This window comes from Convolutriloba macropyga, chromosome 14 (assembly GCF_964194025.1).
Source record: "Convolutriloba macropyga chromosome 14, txConMacr16.3, whole genome shotgun sequence".
NCBI classification, from domain to species: Eukaryota; Metazoa; Xenacoelomorpha; order Acoela; family Convolutidae; genus Convolutriloba; species Convolutriloba macropyga.
The window spans coordinates 21,584,525-21,603,216 of record NC_134481.1 but is presented as its reverse complement, the minus strand read 5'-3'; the positions used below and the strand labels follow the sequence as shown (position 1 = coordinate 21,603,216).

General features: G+C 36.3%; 1 protein-coding gene across 5 annotated transcripts in view; it reads left to right on the top strand.

Moving 5' to 3' along the window:
- LOC142353142 (uncharacterized) overlaps window positions 1-18,692 on the top strand; it is a 78,852-nt gene that overhangs the window by 18,158 nt on the left and 42,002 nt on the right. For all 5 annotated transcript variants that reach the window (XM_075405354.1, XM_075405353.1, XM_075405351.1 and 2 more), the window contains 3 exons: window positions 418-897; window positions 4,637-4,751; window positions 9,596-9,891. In XM_075405354.1, coding sequence (XP_075261469.1) covers window positions 418-897; window positions 4,637-4,751; window positions 9,596-9,891 — 891 coding nt within the window. The remainder of the gene's footprint in view (window positions 1-417; window positions 898-4,636; window positions 4,752-9,595; window positions 9,892-18,692) is intronic.

The window sequence follows — 18,692 nt, the reverse complement described above, 5'->3', positions numbered from 1 at the left end:
TTTTGCTGTACTTTAAGGTCCAACTGGGAGTAAGTTGAGGTGGCTAATTTATGAGGTTTTTTTGTTGAGTTAATTTGAACTTCAAGATAACAAATAAATTAAACATTTTCTTTTTTGCCTTAACACAAATCCTTTTTTGAATGGATCTTTCTGGATTGTTAAGTAATTTTGGTTTTCAAATGGAGCTTGAGCTAGTTCTAGAGATACAGAAAGCTACGCTGAATGTCTATCTCAACAAGTGTGATCTTCAAAATTAAGTTTGATCAGTGTTTTATCAGAAAGTCAACCTTGGGTGACCTCAAAATCAGTATCTGATTTCACTATCAAAATGTTTCACTGTCGAAAGGTTGGAATTGTAACTCATTTTCCCATTCCTTTCCGTCCCATTTCGGTGGGCTGAAACTGTTCTGTGCTTAGATCGCTATGCGCCCATCCAACCGCTTCTGCGTGGCACATCAAAGTCAAACCCAGAATAGTCCCCTACAATCATTCGCAGCTATTCACAACAACAATCAGAGTTCACATAATGTAAACTTGGAACCCACAGCCGTTGCTCCGTCACGATTCACAGTGAGCAGTTTCGCAAATGTGGAAGAAGTTGAGACTGTTTCGTATAGAAACAACTCGGACAGCGACTACTCTTCACCCCCTGAACACCAGACGACCATCACCCGAGACAGTTTCCCAAGGTCATCCGCAGCATTTATTGCTCAACGTCAAGTTCCGGTTCCCGAGCCTGATGATGTAATTGGTAATGTTAACCAACATATGAATGTGCACAATCCGTTAATTGGCAAGCCCAGAAGTACCCACAACGTGATTGAGAAGAGATACAGATTGAGCATCAATGACAAAATTGTGAAACTCAAAGATGCCGTGTTGGGTTCGGAAGTTAAGGTTTGAGCAACACCTTTCACTGTTTGGGTGCTCGAATTTGGAGCAGTTATTGTAGTTGTGTCTTCAAGCTATGTTCGCAGCATTTGTTTGTGTTCTGTCGGTTCTAATGTAATATCAAAAGAGTGTCCTCAATATGTAAGGTCAAAGGCTTTAGTATTTTTGATAGCCGCCTAATGCTGACTTAGGGTCATCCTTGTTTTTACGACCCACGATTTTTAATTTCTTAGTTCAATATCTTGGGCCCTATTGGTCTGCTTTCGTAAGCGGAGATTGGCTTTCTAGATTCTTAAAGAGAAGAGTTGGTCTTCTATAAGATTTTTGCAATCCAAAGAATTTAGGTTGTAATGGTCCAACGAATTTATTGTCGCTGTCCAACGATTTTATTGTTGCTGTCTTTTTAATAGCCGCACAGCGATAGCTGGGGCTATTATTGGCCTTCTCTTGGTTTTTTTTTATTTCGTCGTCATGATTTTTGTTACGACCATATGACGTCACAGCCACTTTTTGTTCATTCTTTCATGCAATTTCAACTGAATTGCATGTGTGACGTCATTTTTCGCTCTTAGTGGAGCGAGTTTTTTGTTCATGCGCGTGATTAAATTTTTGGTCACACTTGACTTACCTCACTCTCAAAAATGACTTCCTCACTTTGAAATCGACTTTTATTTACTTTAATTCAAAGAGATAAGGTCAAATGGGTGTGTGTCACTCTAAATGAATGTTATTAGAGAGCAGCTAATAGAGGCAGCAATAACTTATACAGATTTTTAATCAAAATATAACAGATCAACCTTCAATGAAAAGACAAATTTTTTTGGTCTGTCTTTTTTACTGTTTTTTTTTAGACTGCCGATCTGCGAATCTATTGCGGCTATTTTCTGGCAATCTGCCAGCTATGTTTTGAAAGATGTGTTCACATATTTTGATGATTTTTGAAGTCGCTAACAAGTCACATTCGAGTGGTAATTTCATTTACACCGAAAGAGTTCTGAGAGCAAAAAACGAGTAGTTCCAAGCTGTAAAATTTTGAGCTTCAAAGTAGATTTATCTTTGGTTTTCGAATTTTTTTTTTGATTTTGAGTGCCAGTTTACGATAAATACTTATTTTTACTCTTTTTAGGCTTCATATTTTTGCTAATGCTACTACAAGCTGAATTCGTATTGTAATGGTACCTAGCTGCATTTCTTTGATTTACTTTATAAGCAGCTAATTGCGACTTTTACGACTTTGGCACCAATCGTTTTAAAAATAATTTCTGAGTTTTGCTCTTATCTACTTTTTTTACGAGCTGTCACTATGTCTGTCTAATGAGTTGGCGTTGGCTTTCTAACGAGGTGTAGTCTAATCCTTTGAATTTTTTAGTATCTCGTCTAAAATTTGAATGCCATTTGTTTTCGAAAAATGCTTTTTTTTTGTAATTTTTCCCGCCATTTTTTGTTCGTTACTTCATCCCTTAATTGCATTATTGAAAAATCCCAATTGCTTTCTAATGATGCATTTTTTAATCTGTTTAAAGACTTATGTATTTTGTCCTTGGTTTTAGTGATTGGCACCATTTGTTTTCAAAAGTTGAGTTATGCTTGCATTTCTTTTTATGTTCTCTGTCATACGATATAGGTGTGTTTTCTAAAAGCGAAGTTTTTCGGGCTAAGTTTTAAAGTTGTTTGCCCTGTAGTTATTCGTTTCGATGAATAATACCTGTAGTTCGCTAAAAAGTTATCCGCTTTTTAGATCTTAATTTTAGTTCTTAATCAAATTTTTATAAGCCGGCCCTCACCTTTATAACTGCCGGCTTTTGTGGACTTATTTTTTTCTTCGTCGAACAACAATATGTTTCGTTATACCTAATGTTAGAAATTGTTCAATATTTTGTGTGAAATCTTTTTGATTTTTGTTGGCTAGTTTTCTTCCCTAATTGTGCTCAAACTGCTTTTTGAATTGTATATGAACTTCAATTGGGGTTATTTTCCAGTAATCTGTCGGGCAATCAGGTCACTGGATTGTAGTTCAGGCTATGTTTTTAGAGCTAGAAGCTGAGCTTAGCTATATTGAGGTGATCATGGTTTTTGTTTTGTCTGATGCTCATCTTTTTACTTTTTTTGACGCTGCCAACTTCAAAAGATCAATTTCGTTGATCTTTTCATGCAGCTATTTCTCTACTCGTTTGCTACTTTTATGTGCGTGACATCATTTCTTTTAAATAATCGGCGGAGAGTTTCAAGCTGAACTGTGCGATAAATTTTTTAATCAAAACCGACTTACCGCACTCTCAAAGACTCAGCGTCTAAATGATTAAGTGCTCTCAAACGAAGTTTGTAGCAATTATCTTGTTCCTGTGGTCTTTTTATGCCATTTTTCACCTTGACCAATTTTTCTTCTGAGCCATTTAACTTTCCGTCCTCAAAAACTGGATAAACAGGAAACACCCAGAGGGCATTAAGGCATTAAGTTATCTTGGGAGCCTGTCAGCTCACTAGGCTCCAAGTATGCGATTCTCAGAAACTGTATTGAGACGAATAATCATGGTGTGACGGTCGGTTCTTAGAGGTTAGTGATGGGTCTGTGATGGGCCCCATGCTGAAGGACGTGGCCCCATTCAGCCAAAGAACCCCTCCCCGCCGTTGCCCCCATCAATCGCCCACCCCGGCGCACCCAACGCCCCCCCCACCGCTGCGCTCATATCACGCCCCTTCAATTAAGCTTAACCTTGCCTCAATAAACCGTTGTTAACTACTGACGAAGCCAGCCGCTTGCCGGCCATTTTAGAGGAATTCGCCCGACGTTAGTCGGTTAATTGCTCTCAAACGAAGTTTGTAGCAATTATATTAGTCCTGTTGGTCTTTTTTAATGCGATTTTTCGCTTGACCCATTTTTCGTCTGACCCATTTTACTTTACATCCTCGGGATAAACAGGTAGCGACCAGCAGGCATTAAATGCTCTTAGAGCCTTTCAGCTCACTAGTGTCCAATTATGCGATTGGAGAAGGTGTGAAGGGTGGTTCTTAGAGGTCGACCCCCCGGCAGCGCCTCATCCGCCCCCCAAAAAATCCCCACCCTGCACATCGTTCAGGCCGTAGGGTCCTCGCGCGATCAAAGGCCCCCTCCCACCGTTGCGACTCTCCGCCTCACCCCCCCCCCCCGTTGCACGCGCTGCGATCACCTCACGCCCCTTCAGTCAAGCTAAGGCTAGCCTCACGAAAACTGGGCTAACTACTGATAAAGCCAGCCGCTCGCCGGTGGTTTGAGAGCAATTTACCAGACGTTAGTCGGTTATGTTTGTTTCCTAACTTTATTAAGGTCATTTGAGATCACTCTAACCCCTTCGTTAATATGGTAATCCTATATAATTATCAATATTATCACAAACACAAAGCATTGTGACAAAAATAAAATAGCAAACGTTTTTTTAAAAAAAATCGAAATCGTTTTAGTCTTAAAAGGTTGGCAACTGCAGCAACTCAATTTTGTATCTGTTGCTATCTATATTCTACAGCATGTAAGTCTATGTTCTATATGGGTAAATGTATTTGATGATTTTTGAACTAAATTAGCTAATTAAAATTAAGTGGTCATTTCAGTCACCCCGAAATTGTGAAGCGAGCGAGAAGCTAGTAGTTGTAGGGCGTGAATTTGTTTCACACAACTTTTAAATTTAATGAGAATAGATTTTCGAGGGAGTTTTTGCTTACGTTGCGTGTTTTATAGCAGCCGGTTTCAATGTAATAATGTATCTTTTAGATGAACAAGTCGGGAATTCTGCAGAAGGCAATTGATCGGATTCAAGATTTGGAGAAGGAGAATGCGCACCTGAAGAATCATAACAGCGCATTGATTGATGAAGTCTCAGAGCTTAGTTAGTTCGAAGACCTCCCTGAGTGGGAATTATTTATTATACCTGCGAGTAAGCTGAGCGGAGCTATATTGCGGTGCTCTTGGGTTTTTTACAATTCACAGAATTTGAATTGTATTGCGGCGCTGTCTTTTTTTAAGATCTGTTCACACATTTTCATGATTTTTGAAGTCAAATTGGAGTAGTGATTTTGGTCACGCCGAAACAGGAAGTGGAGCAAAAAAGCGAGTGGTTGTGCGGCGTGAATATTTTTTGCTCTAACTTTAGAGTGATAAAACGGTGTTTCAACAAAAATTCGCTTTCTCGCTAGTGGTATTTTTGTTCACATGCGGCGATTTGACTTTGATTTTTACCGTTTTTCGCTTTTTTGTTTTTTTTTGTTTAAACAAGTAAATTGAAATTATAACCCGGGGGTTAAATATTACAAGTTTAAAATTATATATACAAAATTAGTACAATGTTAAAAATCAAAATTTGTGGTTCCGTTTTTTAAAGGTAAAAATAACTTTTGAAGCCACCAACATTCCTTTCCAACGGTACAAGTTTGAATTGTTGGAGCAGATGCTGTTTTAACATGCGTTTAAACTTTGAGCGTGATCTGATAGTCCGGACTTCACGGGGAAGTTTATTCCATTTTTGGATGCTTCTTTTTTGTAATGATCGACTGCTCGACCTTAGGAGAATTAGCTGTCCAGTTCTGTTGTTTTTTCTTACTAAGACATTACCACTTTGTTCTCAAACTTTTTTCTCATATAGCAAACTTTAATTCCCCAATTGATTTGTCGATTAATCCGCTGCATTTCAGAGAATTTCAAGTTCTGAAAAAATAGAGCACTGAACGTTAAATGAGAAAGGACTAGGGAATTGAATAGCATCAATCGTGCTTTCAGAGGTAACCGATAACGTATAAGATATATGGATCTAATCGCTGTGGCCATATTTGACAGGACTTTGTTGAGTTCTACATGAAAGTTTAATTTAGAATCAATCATTATACCCAAGTATCTGCAGTGACTTTGTGGCTTAATTTCTTGTCCCCGATAAACTATTGGATTAAAATTTTCATTTTCTTTCGAGACGCAAAGAATTTCAGTTTTACCGGTATTCATGGTTAATTTGTTTTGCTTTAGATAATTATCTGTTTTCTCCAGTATTTCAGAAACACATTTTTCCAGTTCGCTGACATTGTTTCTGCTAAAATGGAAACATGTGTCATCAGCAAATTGAATTATGTCGAAGTTTCCTTGTACCTTTTTTCGAAAATCATTAATGTAGAGAAGAAAAACAAGTGGCCCTAAAACGGTTCCCTGTGGAACACCATGATTTGTTTCCAACCATTCTGAGTAAACATCATTTATCTTAACACACTGCTGTCTGTTTTTAAGAATTGAAGCAAATAAATCAACTGCACTTTCTGAAAAACCGTAAGCTTCAATCTAAGAGAAAAATTTTGTCCGTAAGAGAAAAATTTTGTCCGATATTGAATTAAATGCTTTAGCTAGATCAATAAAAACGGCAACTGAAATTTTTCAGTTATAGTTTTCTTGTAAGTCTTCGATTAAGTGTAAAACAGCATCTGTAGAAGACTTGTTTTTGAAATCCAAACTGTGTACCGTTCAAGATTTTTTCTCTTTGCATAAATTCGTTAACCTGATTGAGAAGTATACGCTCAAAGAGTTTTGCAAACATTGGAGTAATTGAGATAGGCCTATACTTCTCACAAATTTTCACATCCCCTTTTTTGTAGACCGGACTAATGAAAGCAAGTTTTAAATTTTCCGGGAAAATATTTTGGCTAATGCATGTGTTAAAAACAAACTGCAAATGGGTTCCAATTGCAAACTTTGCTGCCTTGATTGCCCAAGCATTAAAAACGCCCTGACCCGGAGACTTATTGTTGTCGAGTGAATCAATGGTATCATAGAGTTCCTTTAGTGTAACTGTTCTGAAGCAAAACTTTTTCCTAACTTCTATTCGAGAAATATTTGGAGCGCTCACATATTGTCCATTCTATAAGCCTAGTTTTTGAAAACTTCTATTGAGACAATTTGCAATATCAAGTTCATTTTCTACTTCTCTTTCACCATCGACTAGTTTGTCTATATTGAGACACTCCCTTTCTTTGCCAATTTTTTTTTACGAATCTCCATTGTTCTTTACTTGTTGGTAGATCTTTGAAAAATTTTTTGCAAAACTCGTTTTGGGCTGTTTTTAAACGTCTATTAACCAAATTTCTCTGACATTTGAAAATTGTATGCCCTTGCTCCGATGGGTTCTTTTTCCAGATATTAAAAAGTCTATGTTTTTTCGTGATCGCTTCTCTCAGCTCTTTTTTTAGCCAAGGTTTTTCAGCAATTTTTCTTCTGGTTGAAAGTTTTTTGTAATTGGGGCGTGCAACTCTAGAGTACAACTGAAAACGTTTATGAAAACATTGTACATGCTATTTCCATCTTCACATTGATATAAGTTACTCCAGTCCTGATTTGAATGATCGAGACTAAATTTATTTGCATCGAAATTTCTTTTTTTTCTACTGATAAAACTTCCGGTTTTTAGGTTCAACAAAAAAATTGGTACTGTACAAAACAATCAAGTGATCCATTTCAACTGATGGGGAAAAAATCTGAACATCTTGAATTTGGTTTTTGCTGGAAAACCCATGGTCGATTAGTGTTACGCCTTGGCTGTTGGCTCGTGTTGGTTTTTCTGTGTTTGACAAGGTAAGTCCGGAATTACTGGCAAATTCATCCAATAAAGTGGATTCTCTTTTGTTGAAATAATTGAGATTATAATCGCCAAAAAGCAAAACTTCGTCAGTGATTGAGTACGCCGAGGAAGTCTGATGTTAATTCGTCAATGAAACAGTTTCCCAAGTTTTTATTTGGACAATACGGACTCAAAAAAGCTTTCATTGAGTACATTTAGATCATTTCGCTGTTTTGAAGATATGTCTCTAGGAACCCAGATGGCAACACTCCCCACCCTTATTTACTCCTGTCTTTGATGACCTTGATTTTGAATAAAATTTTTGCTTCGGACTCAAAAAATTCTCCGGATAAATATCTGTTTCATTCAACCAAGTTTCAGTTAGGATCACTTTTGTTTTGAGTCAAATTAGTCAAAAAGTCAGTGAAAAAATCATATTTGTTTTTTAAACTGCGTGCATTGAGGAGACAAATGCTTAGATTTTTGCAATCTTTTGTAACTATGTCTATCAGCATGTCCGATTCACGAATCTGAGAAAAGGGACCCGGATTTAGATGAATATCACCACTTAGGAGCAAGCGCATGAATTGTAAAAGAACTATTTTGCACATATTCAAAAATCGAAGAAAGCCGAACCTAATTTTCGCTTTATAATTATCATGATTTTGGTTGTGTGACATAACCGAATATATAAACTTTTCATTTGAGGTGGTAAGTAAAAAAGCAAAAACTATTAGTTTGGAAATGTTCATTTTTGCTGACTAAAAACATTGTCACACAACCAAAGGATTGATTAAAAACGCTGAATTTGTCGCAGTGCAATGTTGTTTTGTGACAGTAATATTATGCTGTTGATAATAGTTCCGAATACTCTTGACATTTTTTGTACTCCAGCCAAATTTAAATGAACACCATCATTAGATATTTCGGATGTTGTAATGTTGCATTTCATAACCTCTACTTTTGTCCATTTAAATGTTCCGTTTAACTCCAAAGCTATATTTCCCAGTTGCTTATTGAACTCTACAATTTCAATATTATTCGATTCACGCCCATAATGGCCATTTTTAACTTGTGGAATTTCAGAAAGTAGAACTCGGTGAGGTTTCAACTTTTTGATTGCTTTTGTAACAGTTTCACATAATTGAGACGCTGTGGCCACCCCCGAAACACCCTTATCCCAATCCATTCATAGTCCATTCTAGGCCTAGTTTTCTGTTTAGTCAATGAAAATTCTTTGAATTACGTCAGGACTTGTCCTGCTATGTTTTTTGTTTCGTCGTCTGACGCTCTTCGTTTTACATTTGTTCACACAGCAAAGCTGACAAAATCGAATTTTCTGAATGACTTCTTCCTCTCACTAACGGCATTTTCGCGCTTGACGTCATTTCTCACTCGCTCGAGCAAAAGTTTAGGTTATTTGCTTGATTAGATTTTGATCATTCGTGACTTACCTCACTCAATAAAATGACTTTTGCACTTCAAAAACTTAGGTTTAATTTAATTTGTTCAAGATCAAAGGAACACATTTGTGCAATGAAGGTCCCTAATAAGAGGCTTCTGCGGAATGAATTTTAACAAGCTTTATTAATTTATCGCTGAATGTTTTTTGCATAGTTTTTTGAGCGGCGTCGAATTTTTTTTCAATTCAGATCTGTATCTGTTTCTATCTCTTTTATATGGCACGCAGGTCTATTCTTTCGCAGCTATTCCGGCAATCTTAACAATTTTAACAATCTTAACAATTCCGGCAATCTTAACGTTTATGAAAACATTGTACATGCTATTTCCATCTTCACATTGATATAAGTTACTTCAGTCCTGATTTGAAAGATCGAGACTAAATTTATTTGCATCGAACTTTCTTTTTTTTCTACTGATAAATCTTTGCTTCCTGTTTTTAGGTTCAACAAAAAATTCTTTCGCAGCTATTCCGGCAATCTGCCGGCTATGTTATGCTAAGCAGCTCTGTGCTGTTACTTTATTTTAATGGCTAGTCCCGCCTCTTGTTGGAGTAGACGGTACAAACTATTATCACTACAAAAACACGCATTAAATTGCGCACCAATGTTTAAGGAAGAGAAAAATATGTTCAGGGTGAAAACAATGATTTGACTCTAGAAAGACCGCTTTGACTTTAGAAAAACAGCTGAGCGCGTCAATGAAACAAGTGTCAGTGGCTGCAAGTAACATGAATGTGTTACAAAACATCGTGACCCAAAGTCAGATCAACAACAGCCTCAACTGTTCACCCTTCAGCACCCCGGCGCCGGGTGGTATTCTTGTTGGGTCCGTGATCAGGCCCCCGAAAGTAACCAGACCCCGACAGGAGTCGAGTGGAGCTTCGCCTGTGAGCAGCAGTGGCATTGGGAGTGTTCAGTCAGATCCCTTCTCTTCTGACTCTGATTCGGGATCTCCTGTTGCCAAGGCACCAAAGGTAACTTTCTTTTTGTCCAGAGCATCCCTGCTATATCTCATTACGTTATGCAGACCATTATTAACGGCATGAAAAGCAATAATTTTTATCACTGAGAAGGGACAGATGCTTTACTTTTCTACACTGAATTTGGAAGTTTATAAAATCAACCGAAATCTCCCAACAGTAATGATTTGTTGATACAAAAAGTATAACGAAGTAACGCGTTCATCACTTTTTGAATAAATATTTCAATGAAAAATTTGCCTAATCCACAAAAATTTCTCACTGCTATGAAAAAAATGTTACTAAAAAGGCTAGGCATGTTTTTTTTATCACTTAACTTGATCAATAACAGTTCGAGATAGCATTCTAATGACTTGTAAAGGATTGTATTGTTTAATAGCCGCCCTCATCTTCTCAGCCGGCTATTATAGCGCTCCTATTTTTTTTTACTTCGTCGAATAAAAAAATGTTTCGCTTTACCTCATTTTGCCGCTTTTTCAACATTTTGCGTGATATCTTTTTGACTTCTCTGGGCTAGTTTCTCTCTTCTCTCATTCTGCTCAAAGTGATTTTGAACATCAGTTGCTCAGCAAAGCAATTCAAAATGAACAGAGTCAGTAAAAATTGAAGTCAGAAGTAGAAACGGGATAAACCCATAAAGCCCAATTTTAGATGCCCGCTATTTGAACGTGGTTCCTATAAGTCTTAGTTACCATCTCTAATGCCTATTGTTATTGATAGTAGCCCCTGTAGCCTCTCTCTAAGAAACAGAAGTACGTTATGTTCAACTACGAAATGCCATCAAAGTAAATCGGACTTAAAGAATGTTTTTGCACAAAAATCTTTTTTTTTCAATATCTTCTATTCTTTCAATCCCAATCATGCTTATTGGAATCAACGGCGGCTATTTTCCGGCAATCTGCCGGGTATGTTTTCAATTGATGTTTAATTGCTCTCAAGCGAAGTTTGTAGCAATTGTATTAGTCCTGTAGGTCTTCTTTATGCGATTTTACTTTTGGCCGATTTTTCGTCTGACGCTTTTGACTTTCCGTCCTCAAAAACGGGATAAACAGGGGGAGCCAGCCGGCATTAAATGCTCTTAGAGGCTTTCAGTTCTGATTCAGTTCAAACTGTTTTGGAGACTTATACTTATGGTGTGATGTGTGGTTCTTAGAGGTTGAAAACACCCCCACTGTTGACCCCCCCCCCAAAATATTGCCTCCACCCCACCACCGCGCTGTTGGCCCCCTCCCTCCCCATCAGCCCCCGGTGCAACCCCACCCCCCCCCCACCCGTGGCTACGTTCGAACAACCCATCGCTAAAAGCACGCAATTTTATAATTTTAAGTCTTTTGAAAATTTTGTCATTTTCGACTTCTCTCAGCCCTAGGTGTCAAGGAACTTTTGTAAAACATTACTGCATAGTTTCTATTGGCAGTGAAATGGTTTCAACATTTAAACATCACGAATTTTAGCATTTTTTTTGACAAAACATTCAAATTTCTATCAAGACTCAGGGGCCTGAAAATGTCCTTAGGGGTTTGATAATAAGTTTCTGAAAAAAATTATTTGCCATGGTATAGCTTTCAATTTTGTAACTTGACAAATTTTATTAATTTTTTTGATAAAACTTGCATTTTTTCAAGTTTTTTTGAAATTTTTTGTCAGTTTCTAGGTTTCTCCAGCCTTCAGAGCCAAGGAACCTCCTCTAGGGTTTGGCACGGTTTCCAAATGTAATCGAATATTTGTCAAGATTTCAACACCACGAAATTTAGCATTTTTTAAAAACTTTCAATATTTTTTTCAATATTTTGACACATATTTTCATTATTCAGGTTTTTCAGCCTAACAGAAAATCTCCGTTAATAATAAGGTTAGGGAAAATTTTTTGGCCATGGATTAGTTTTGAACTTTTATTATGACAAATTTTAGCAGTTTTTTTTTATGCAACTTGCAATTTTTTCGAGTTTTTTTAATTTTGTTTTTTTTAGGTTTTTCCAGCCTCAAGAGCCTCATAACCTCCTCTAGGGTTTTTGACTATAGGTTACTTAATAGCTTCTTGGTGTAACGGAATGTTTTTCTTGATTTTAATATCACCAATTTTTGAAAAATCTGCAATTTTTTCAAGTTTGAAGTTTTTTTATCAATTTTTTGGAGTTCTTTTTATGAATTTTTCCGGCACCAGGGTACTAGGGACCTCCTTCAAAGTTTGTTGATAAGCTGTCACATAATTTCTGGAGACAAAAGAATGGTTACCATTTTTTTTACTCTGGCTTTAACAATTTTTCCTTAAAATTTAAATTTTTTTCAAATTTTCGGAAAGTTTTTATGTTTCAAGGTTATTGATCTTTATGAGCCAGTGAAACTATCTAAAGCATGAAATAGGGATACTGGTAATTCTTTTGAGACAATGAAATTGTTTTGACGATCTTTATATCCTCAGTTTTTGCAAGATTTTGTTAAAATTTCCAATTGTTTTCAATATTTCTTGAATATTTTTTGTCCTTTTCTGAGTTTAACGATCATTACTAGCCAACGAAGCTTTTTAAGCCTTGCAGAAGGGTTACTGTACATAACTCCAGAGACAAAAAATATGTTCGAACCTTTTCACTTCGAAATCTGGAAACTTTCCTTCTAAATTTTACAATATTTTGCAAATTTTTTTAAAATTGGTTAGTTGGTTATGTTTAATGTTTTTAATAGCCGCACATCGATAGCTAGGAATTTAATTGGCCTTCATATTTTTTATATCGTTGTTAAAATTTTTGTTACGACCATAATACGTGAAAATCACTTCAACACTGCTTTTTGTTCATTCGCTCATACAATTTAACCGAATTGTGTGCTTGACGTCATTTTTCACTCTTAGTGGAGCGAGTTTTTTTTGTTCATTCTCGTGATTAGCTGCTCTCGAATGAGAAGCAATTATTGTAATCGTTGTGTGTATATTTAATAGGTTTTTCGCTTGACTGTTTTTGTGTTTTTCTTCTTGAATAATTTTTTACTAAAGTGACTTTTTCGCGCACTTCTTGATTTTTGAGAGATTTCAATTTCTGTAACTCCCAAATCAAATTTGTCGTTCAAACAAAACCGATTGTTTGAGATACGTTGACGAGGCGCTGATATCTGAGTGCTTAATGTCTCTATCGAGGTGAAGGAATCGTAATCAGCAGGTAGGGGTTCGAACACTACCTTCGTCTGATGTTTTTGCACCCATAAAGAAAAATTAACGCCCCGCCTGTCATTCGAGAGCAATTTTTCTGACTTTATTCGTTTTTTTGTTAAACTTCTGTTGACAATTGAGGCCCTCAAAAATGATTTTCTCAACATGAAATTGGCTTTTCTTTACTCTAATTCAAAGGGAAGGTCAAGTGTGAGTCACTCTAATTGAAGGTAATCTTAGAACAACTAATAGAGGCAGCAATAACTTACTCCAAATATATCGCCACATTCAATAAGAGAAATTCTTTTGGGTCTGTTTAATAGCCGCCCTCATCTTCTCAGCCGGCTTATATAGCGCTGTTATGTTTTTTTTTACTTTGTTTAACAAAAGTTTCTTTTGCTTTACATCTCTTTGCTGCTTTTTTGACTTTTATTAACGTTCGAAAAACGCACGACTCGCAAGTTAAAGAAGTGCTGATCTCTGGATGTTTAATAGCCGCCTCAGCTTCTCGGCCGGCTATTATAGAGCTATTTTGTACTTCTAAAATTTTTTCGCTTTACCACAGTTCACAGCTTGTTCAACAAACATTTTGCGTTATATCTTTTTTGACTTCTCTAGGCCAGTTTCTCTCTTCTCTCATTCTATTGAAAGTGTAATTCAAAATGAACAGAGTAAGTATAAAAATCCGAAATCAGAAATAGAAGTAAAATAGACCCATAAAGACCAATTTTGAGATGACCGTTACTTGAATTTTTTTAATGTCTTAGCTACCATCTCTAATGCTTCTTGGTATTGCTACTAGTCACTGTATCTTTGCACTAGAAAGAGAATTTTGTTCAACTACAAAATTACATCAGAATAACTTGCACTTTAAGCACCCCGGCCCCGGTTGGTATTCCTTTTGGGTCCGGGATCACGCCCACAAATTAACCCGACCTCGACAGGAGTCGAGTGGAGCTTCGCCTGTGAGCAGCAGTGGCATTGGGAGAGTTCAGTCAGATCCCTTCTCTTCTGACTCTCATTCGGGATCTTATGTTGCTAAGGCACCAAAGTTAACTTTCGTTCTGTCCAGAGCATCCCTGCTATATCTTTCATTGCGTTATGCAGACCTTTTTTAACGGTAAAAGCGCACTCAGTTAACACTGACATAAAAAGCAATAATTTTTATCACAGAAGGGACAGATTTTTTTTACTTTTCTATACTGACTTTAGAAGTTTATAAAATGAACTTTTGAAAATCGTCCTAACAAACGTCACAAAATTTTCAACAACTGTTAAGGTTTGTCGAAACAAGTATAACGAAGTAACGCTTTCATCACGGTTGGAATTAATATTTTAATGAAAAATCTGCTCAATCCTTAAAATTTCTTCACTGCTATGAGATAATAATACCATAAAGGCTGGGCATTTTTTTAATCAATTAACTTGATCAATAACAGCTCGGGATGGCATTCTACTGTGTTTTCAATTGATGTTTAATAATTTAATAGCCGCACAGCGATAGCCGGGAATTTTATTGGCCTTATTTTTTTATAATGTTGTCACAATTTTGCTTACGACTATATTACTTCACAATCACTTCAAATCTGCTTGATAGCTTTTTTATTTCTCTAGGCTAAGTTCACTCTTCTCTCATTCTGCTCAAAGTGCAATTAAAAATGAACAGAGTCCGTATAAAAAGTCGAAATCAAAAATAGTACTGGGATAAACCCATAAAGCCTAATTTTGAGATGCCCGTTACTTGAAGTTTTTTGTCTTAGTTGCCATATCGAATGCTTATTGGTATTGCTACTAGCTCTTGTATGATCTCACTAGAAAGATGTTTGTTCAACTACAAAATGACATGAAATTAGTTCGCACTTTAAAAATGTATTTCTACAAAATGTTTTTTAGAATTATTTTCTATCCTTTCAATCCCAATCTTGGTTATGGTAATCAACGGAGGCTATTTTCTGGCAATCTGCTGGGAATGTTTCTTTTACTATATTTTGAGACTCTCTTTTTTTCTGGCAATCTGCCAGCTATGTTTTCGGATTTTGAATTTTTGTATATTTTCTGATATTATTAGTGCAGTGTTGAAATTAGTCGTTTTGTGTTTTAGTCTTCTTAATTCACCAGGCGTTGTTTTTTTGGTGAAACCTCAGTAAACCTAATGGATGTTTTCAGTTGATAGATAATATTTTTTTAATCTCCGAAACCATTTTGTTTCTCAACTTTGAATTAAAATGTGCTGCCCGTCATGTGTTTTGATTTCCTCTGGCTGCTTGTCAATTCTTGAAGTATTTTCCCACGTACTGACATGGAATCAGTGCCTGCAATTAGGTTTTATTTTTAAAGCCAATAATTTTTATGACTTCGACACTTTCTTGTAAAATTTTACCTTTGCCCGTTTTGTTGCACTTGATGTCCTGTTTCTTAGGCTAATTAATCATCGGCTTTGGGTCACATCGGGAATTTCTCGGGTGTTAGGATGGCAAAAATCGTTGTTATTGGATGTTTTACTTCATAACTAATGGTTTTTATAGCTTAGACACAGCTAATTTTCATGAAGTGTTAATCACTTTTTATGCTGTGTGCAGAAAGTAGCTTTTCCTACTGTATAAATTGACCAGCATGTTGGCTTTCTAATGAGATATATAGTTAGTTGAATCTGTTTGCAGGCTTCATTTTCCGTATTTCGCTTTTTTTTACCTTGACATTATTTCTTTTTGATAGAATACTACTGGTTTTTGAGTATTGACCTTGGTCTGGTCGCTGCCTTGTCTGTCTTTTGATAACAGATCTCATATGATTAGCCCCTCTAATTAGGGAAAAAGAATGATTCTCTACTCTGTTTATTAATAGCCGCGAAGCGATAGCTTGGCGAAGCGATAGCTTGGCCTTCTCTTGTTTTTTTTTAAATTTGTCAGGATTTTTGTTACGACCATATGACGTTACAACCACTTCAAATCGGCTTTTTGTTCATTCGTTCATGCAATTTCAACTGATTTGCTTGCGTGCCTGACGTCATTTTTCGCTCGTAGTGGAGCTAGTTTTTTGGTTCATTTGCGTGTTTAAGTTTTTTGGTTAGACGTGACTCAATCTTAAAAATGACTTCCTCACTCTGAAATTGACTTCAGACTTTTTTGCTTTTGTTCAAAGAGATGAGGTCAGATGAGTGCTTATCACTCTAATTGAAGGTTATTTAAGAGCAACAAATAGAAACAGCAATAAGTTATACAGATTCTTAATCATCCCAGCCCTTAATGAAATGAGTAATTTTTTTGGTCTGTCTTTTTTTTCCTTCTTTTTGAGACTACTGATCTATGAAGCTATTATGGCTATTTTCTGGCAATTTGCCAGCTATGTTCGTTATTATCGTTAAGTTGTTCGCGTTATTAGAGTTTTAATTTATGAGTTTCTTCAAAAGAAATCGAGTGTTCGATATTTGCCCATGCTTGTTAACGTTGTGTTCTCACTTAGTCTTTGCAATGACAGGTCTCTTAGGCTCTATATGCCTTCTAAGGATGGTTAGTTTGATGCGGTTGAGATTTTCGTTATATAGTTTTTTTGGTTTTAATGACTTTAACGCGACTAATGATGTTCTTTTGATGTTCTAACTTCTTTGTCTTCGTTAGTTTCCTTTAAAGTATTTATTTAGCATGCTTCTTTATTAATCTATAATGTGATGGGGAGCTTGTATATTATTATCAGATTTAATGGTTTGAGAATACTGTTTTCTGAGAGAAGAAGACTGCACGAACTCTTTTTTGTTTCTGTTGTTTTGTTCATGGATGCTTTTTTCTCTTGTTATCTCTTGTTTCGTGTTCGCTTTTCGTTTCTGTTTTTTAAAAATCAAAGGCTGATCTTTGATGTGTTTGTTACTCGGGTCTTGATTTTATTCAATTCTCCGAATTTTTTCAGGACGTGTCATTCTATGTTTTTTAATTCGTTTTACCTCCGTTTTAGATAAATCACCACTTCACGTTTGACTTCTGACTTAATCTGGTCACTGTTTCGATTGAATGGAATTTAGAATTCTTTCAGCAAATTTATGCAAATACGTTCCGTTCAATGTTCAAAAGGGGAAGTCAATAGAAAGGGGACTAACAAATAAAGCCCGGGCACTAAGAATTAACGTATCTTGGAGTATCTTGGTAATTGGTATTAGTAGTGAGCTCACTGTCTCACAGTTTAGAGACCAAATGCGCATTTTTTTAACCTAAAGAATCTGTGGATAAACTTAGAACATGGTTTGAGACATAGAAAAAAAACAAGCTGTCGTCATTGGTTCTCCTTTTTCTCTCTGTTTCAATCCGGTGGGGACAACGGCTGCTATTTTGAGTCAATGTTTCGGCGATGTTCATTTTTGGGATGCAGGTACATAATTTTAGTTTGCTCATGCTCTTTGCGTCTTCGTTTGATTTTCAGGTGGTAAAAGAATGCAAAGAATTACGATTTGCTAATAAGTTGAACAACTAATGCTGAGTTAAGTTTTTGTTTTTTTTTTAGTGATTTTGTTGTGTTCATTTGAAAATTTTGTTCCAACTTCCAGCATTCAAAATCAGCAGAAGAATTGTATACTTGCACTAAACAATTGATGCGTTGGTTCCTTTACGTTTTTGAAACAGGTCTATAACATTGGCAGTCTTCACAACCCACATGATCCGGCAGTGATTTCGTATTCAATCAGGAAATTGTTAAATTCATGAGAACTAGGATAGAATTTGAATATGATAGAATGATCTCCAGAGTTTGAATTGAGCTGAGTTCATTAGGCTGTTAGATGTAGTCTTGAAAATCCTATATATTAATTGTATGACATTATAAGGTACCATGTTTAACGAAAGGCAAAAAGGCATGTTTAAGATCTCTCGAATAGGATGTTTAAGAGCTCTCGAGCAGCATGGTTAAGAAGATATTGCGATAAAAAAGTCTCTTAAAAAGTCAATGTTCGAAAAAGAGCAGATAGAAAGAGTCATTGACCAAAAAATTCCGGCACCTAGAGTACCAATGCGCCGAAAGATGCCAGAGATGCAAGGCAAGTCAGTCACCGAAAAAGCGCAGATACAAATTATTTCAGTAAGAAATGGATGCGAAAAGATAAAAATCGTCTGACCAAAAAGCCAAACTTTTCATTTCTTTCCCCTTAATTGACATCTGCGTTTGTGATAGCTGAGCTGAACTATTACTGGCCTTCTCTTGATTTTTAATTTTATCGTCAAGAGTTTTGTTGCAATCAGTTGGGGTTACTCTCACTTTAAATCCACTTTTTGTTCATTCATTTTAGCATCCATCTATATATTAATTCTAACTCGAATGCTGTACAACCACGTTCCTCAATTTTTTTAGCGGTCCGTAAACATGCAGCCTAGCGTACTGCATGCTGTTTGAGACGCCCTAGATCGCCTTTTTAAAGCTCCTAGTTCGTCCACTTTTAGCACTCGTAAAGCATGCCGCATAGCAAAAACAAGCGAAGCAATTAGCCAGTAACCAATTTGCTCAGTAGAAAGGTGAATAGGCGTGAGCAATAGGCATCGGAATCGTAGAGGATAAAAGAAATTACTCTCAAGCGAGTTGCCGGGGGTTTGAGTCTAATTAAGGGCGGAAGACGCATAATTTCCTGGACCTCAAACTTGAGAAGTTGGTTTCTGTTTTTGTTTTTTTGTTCCTT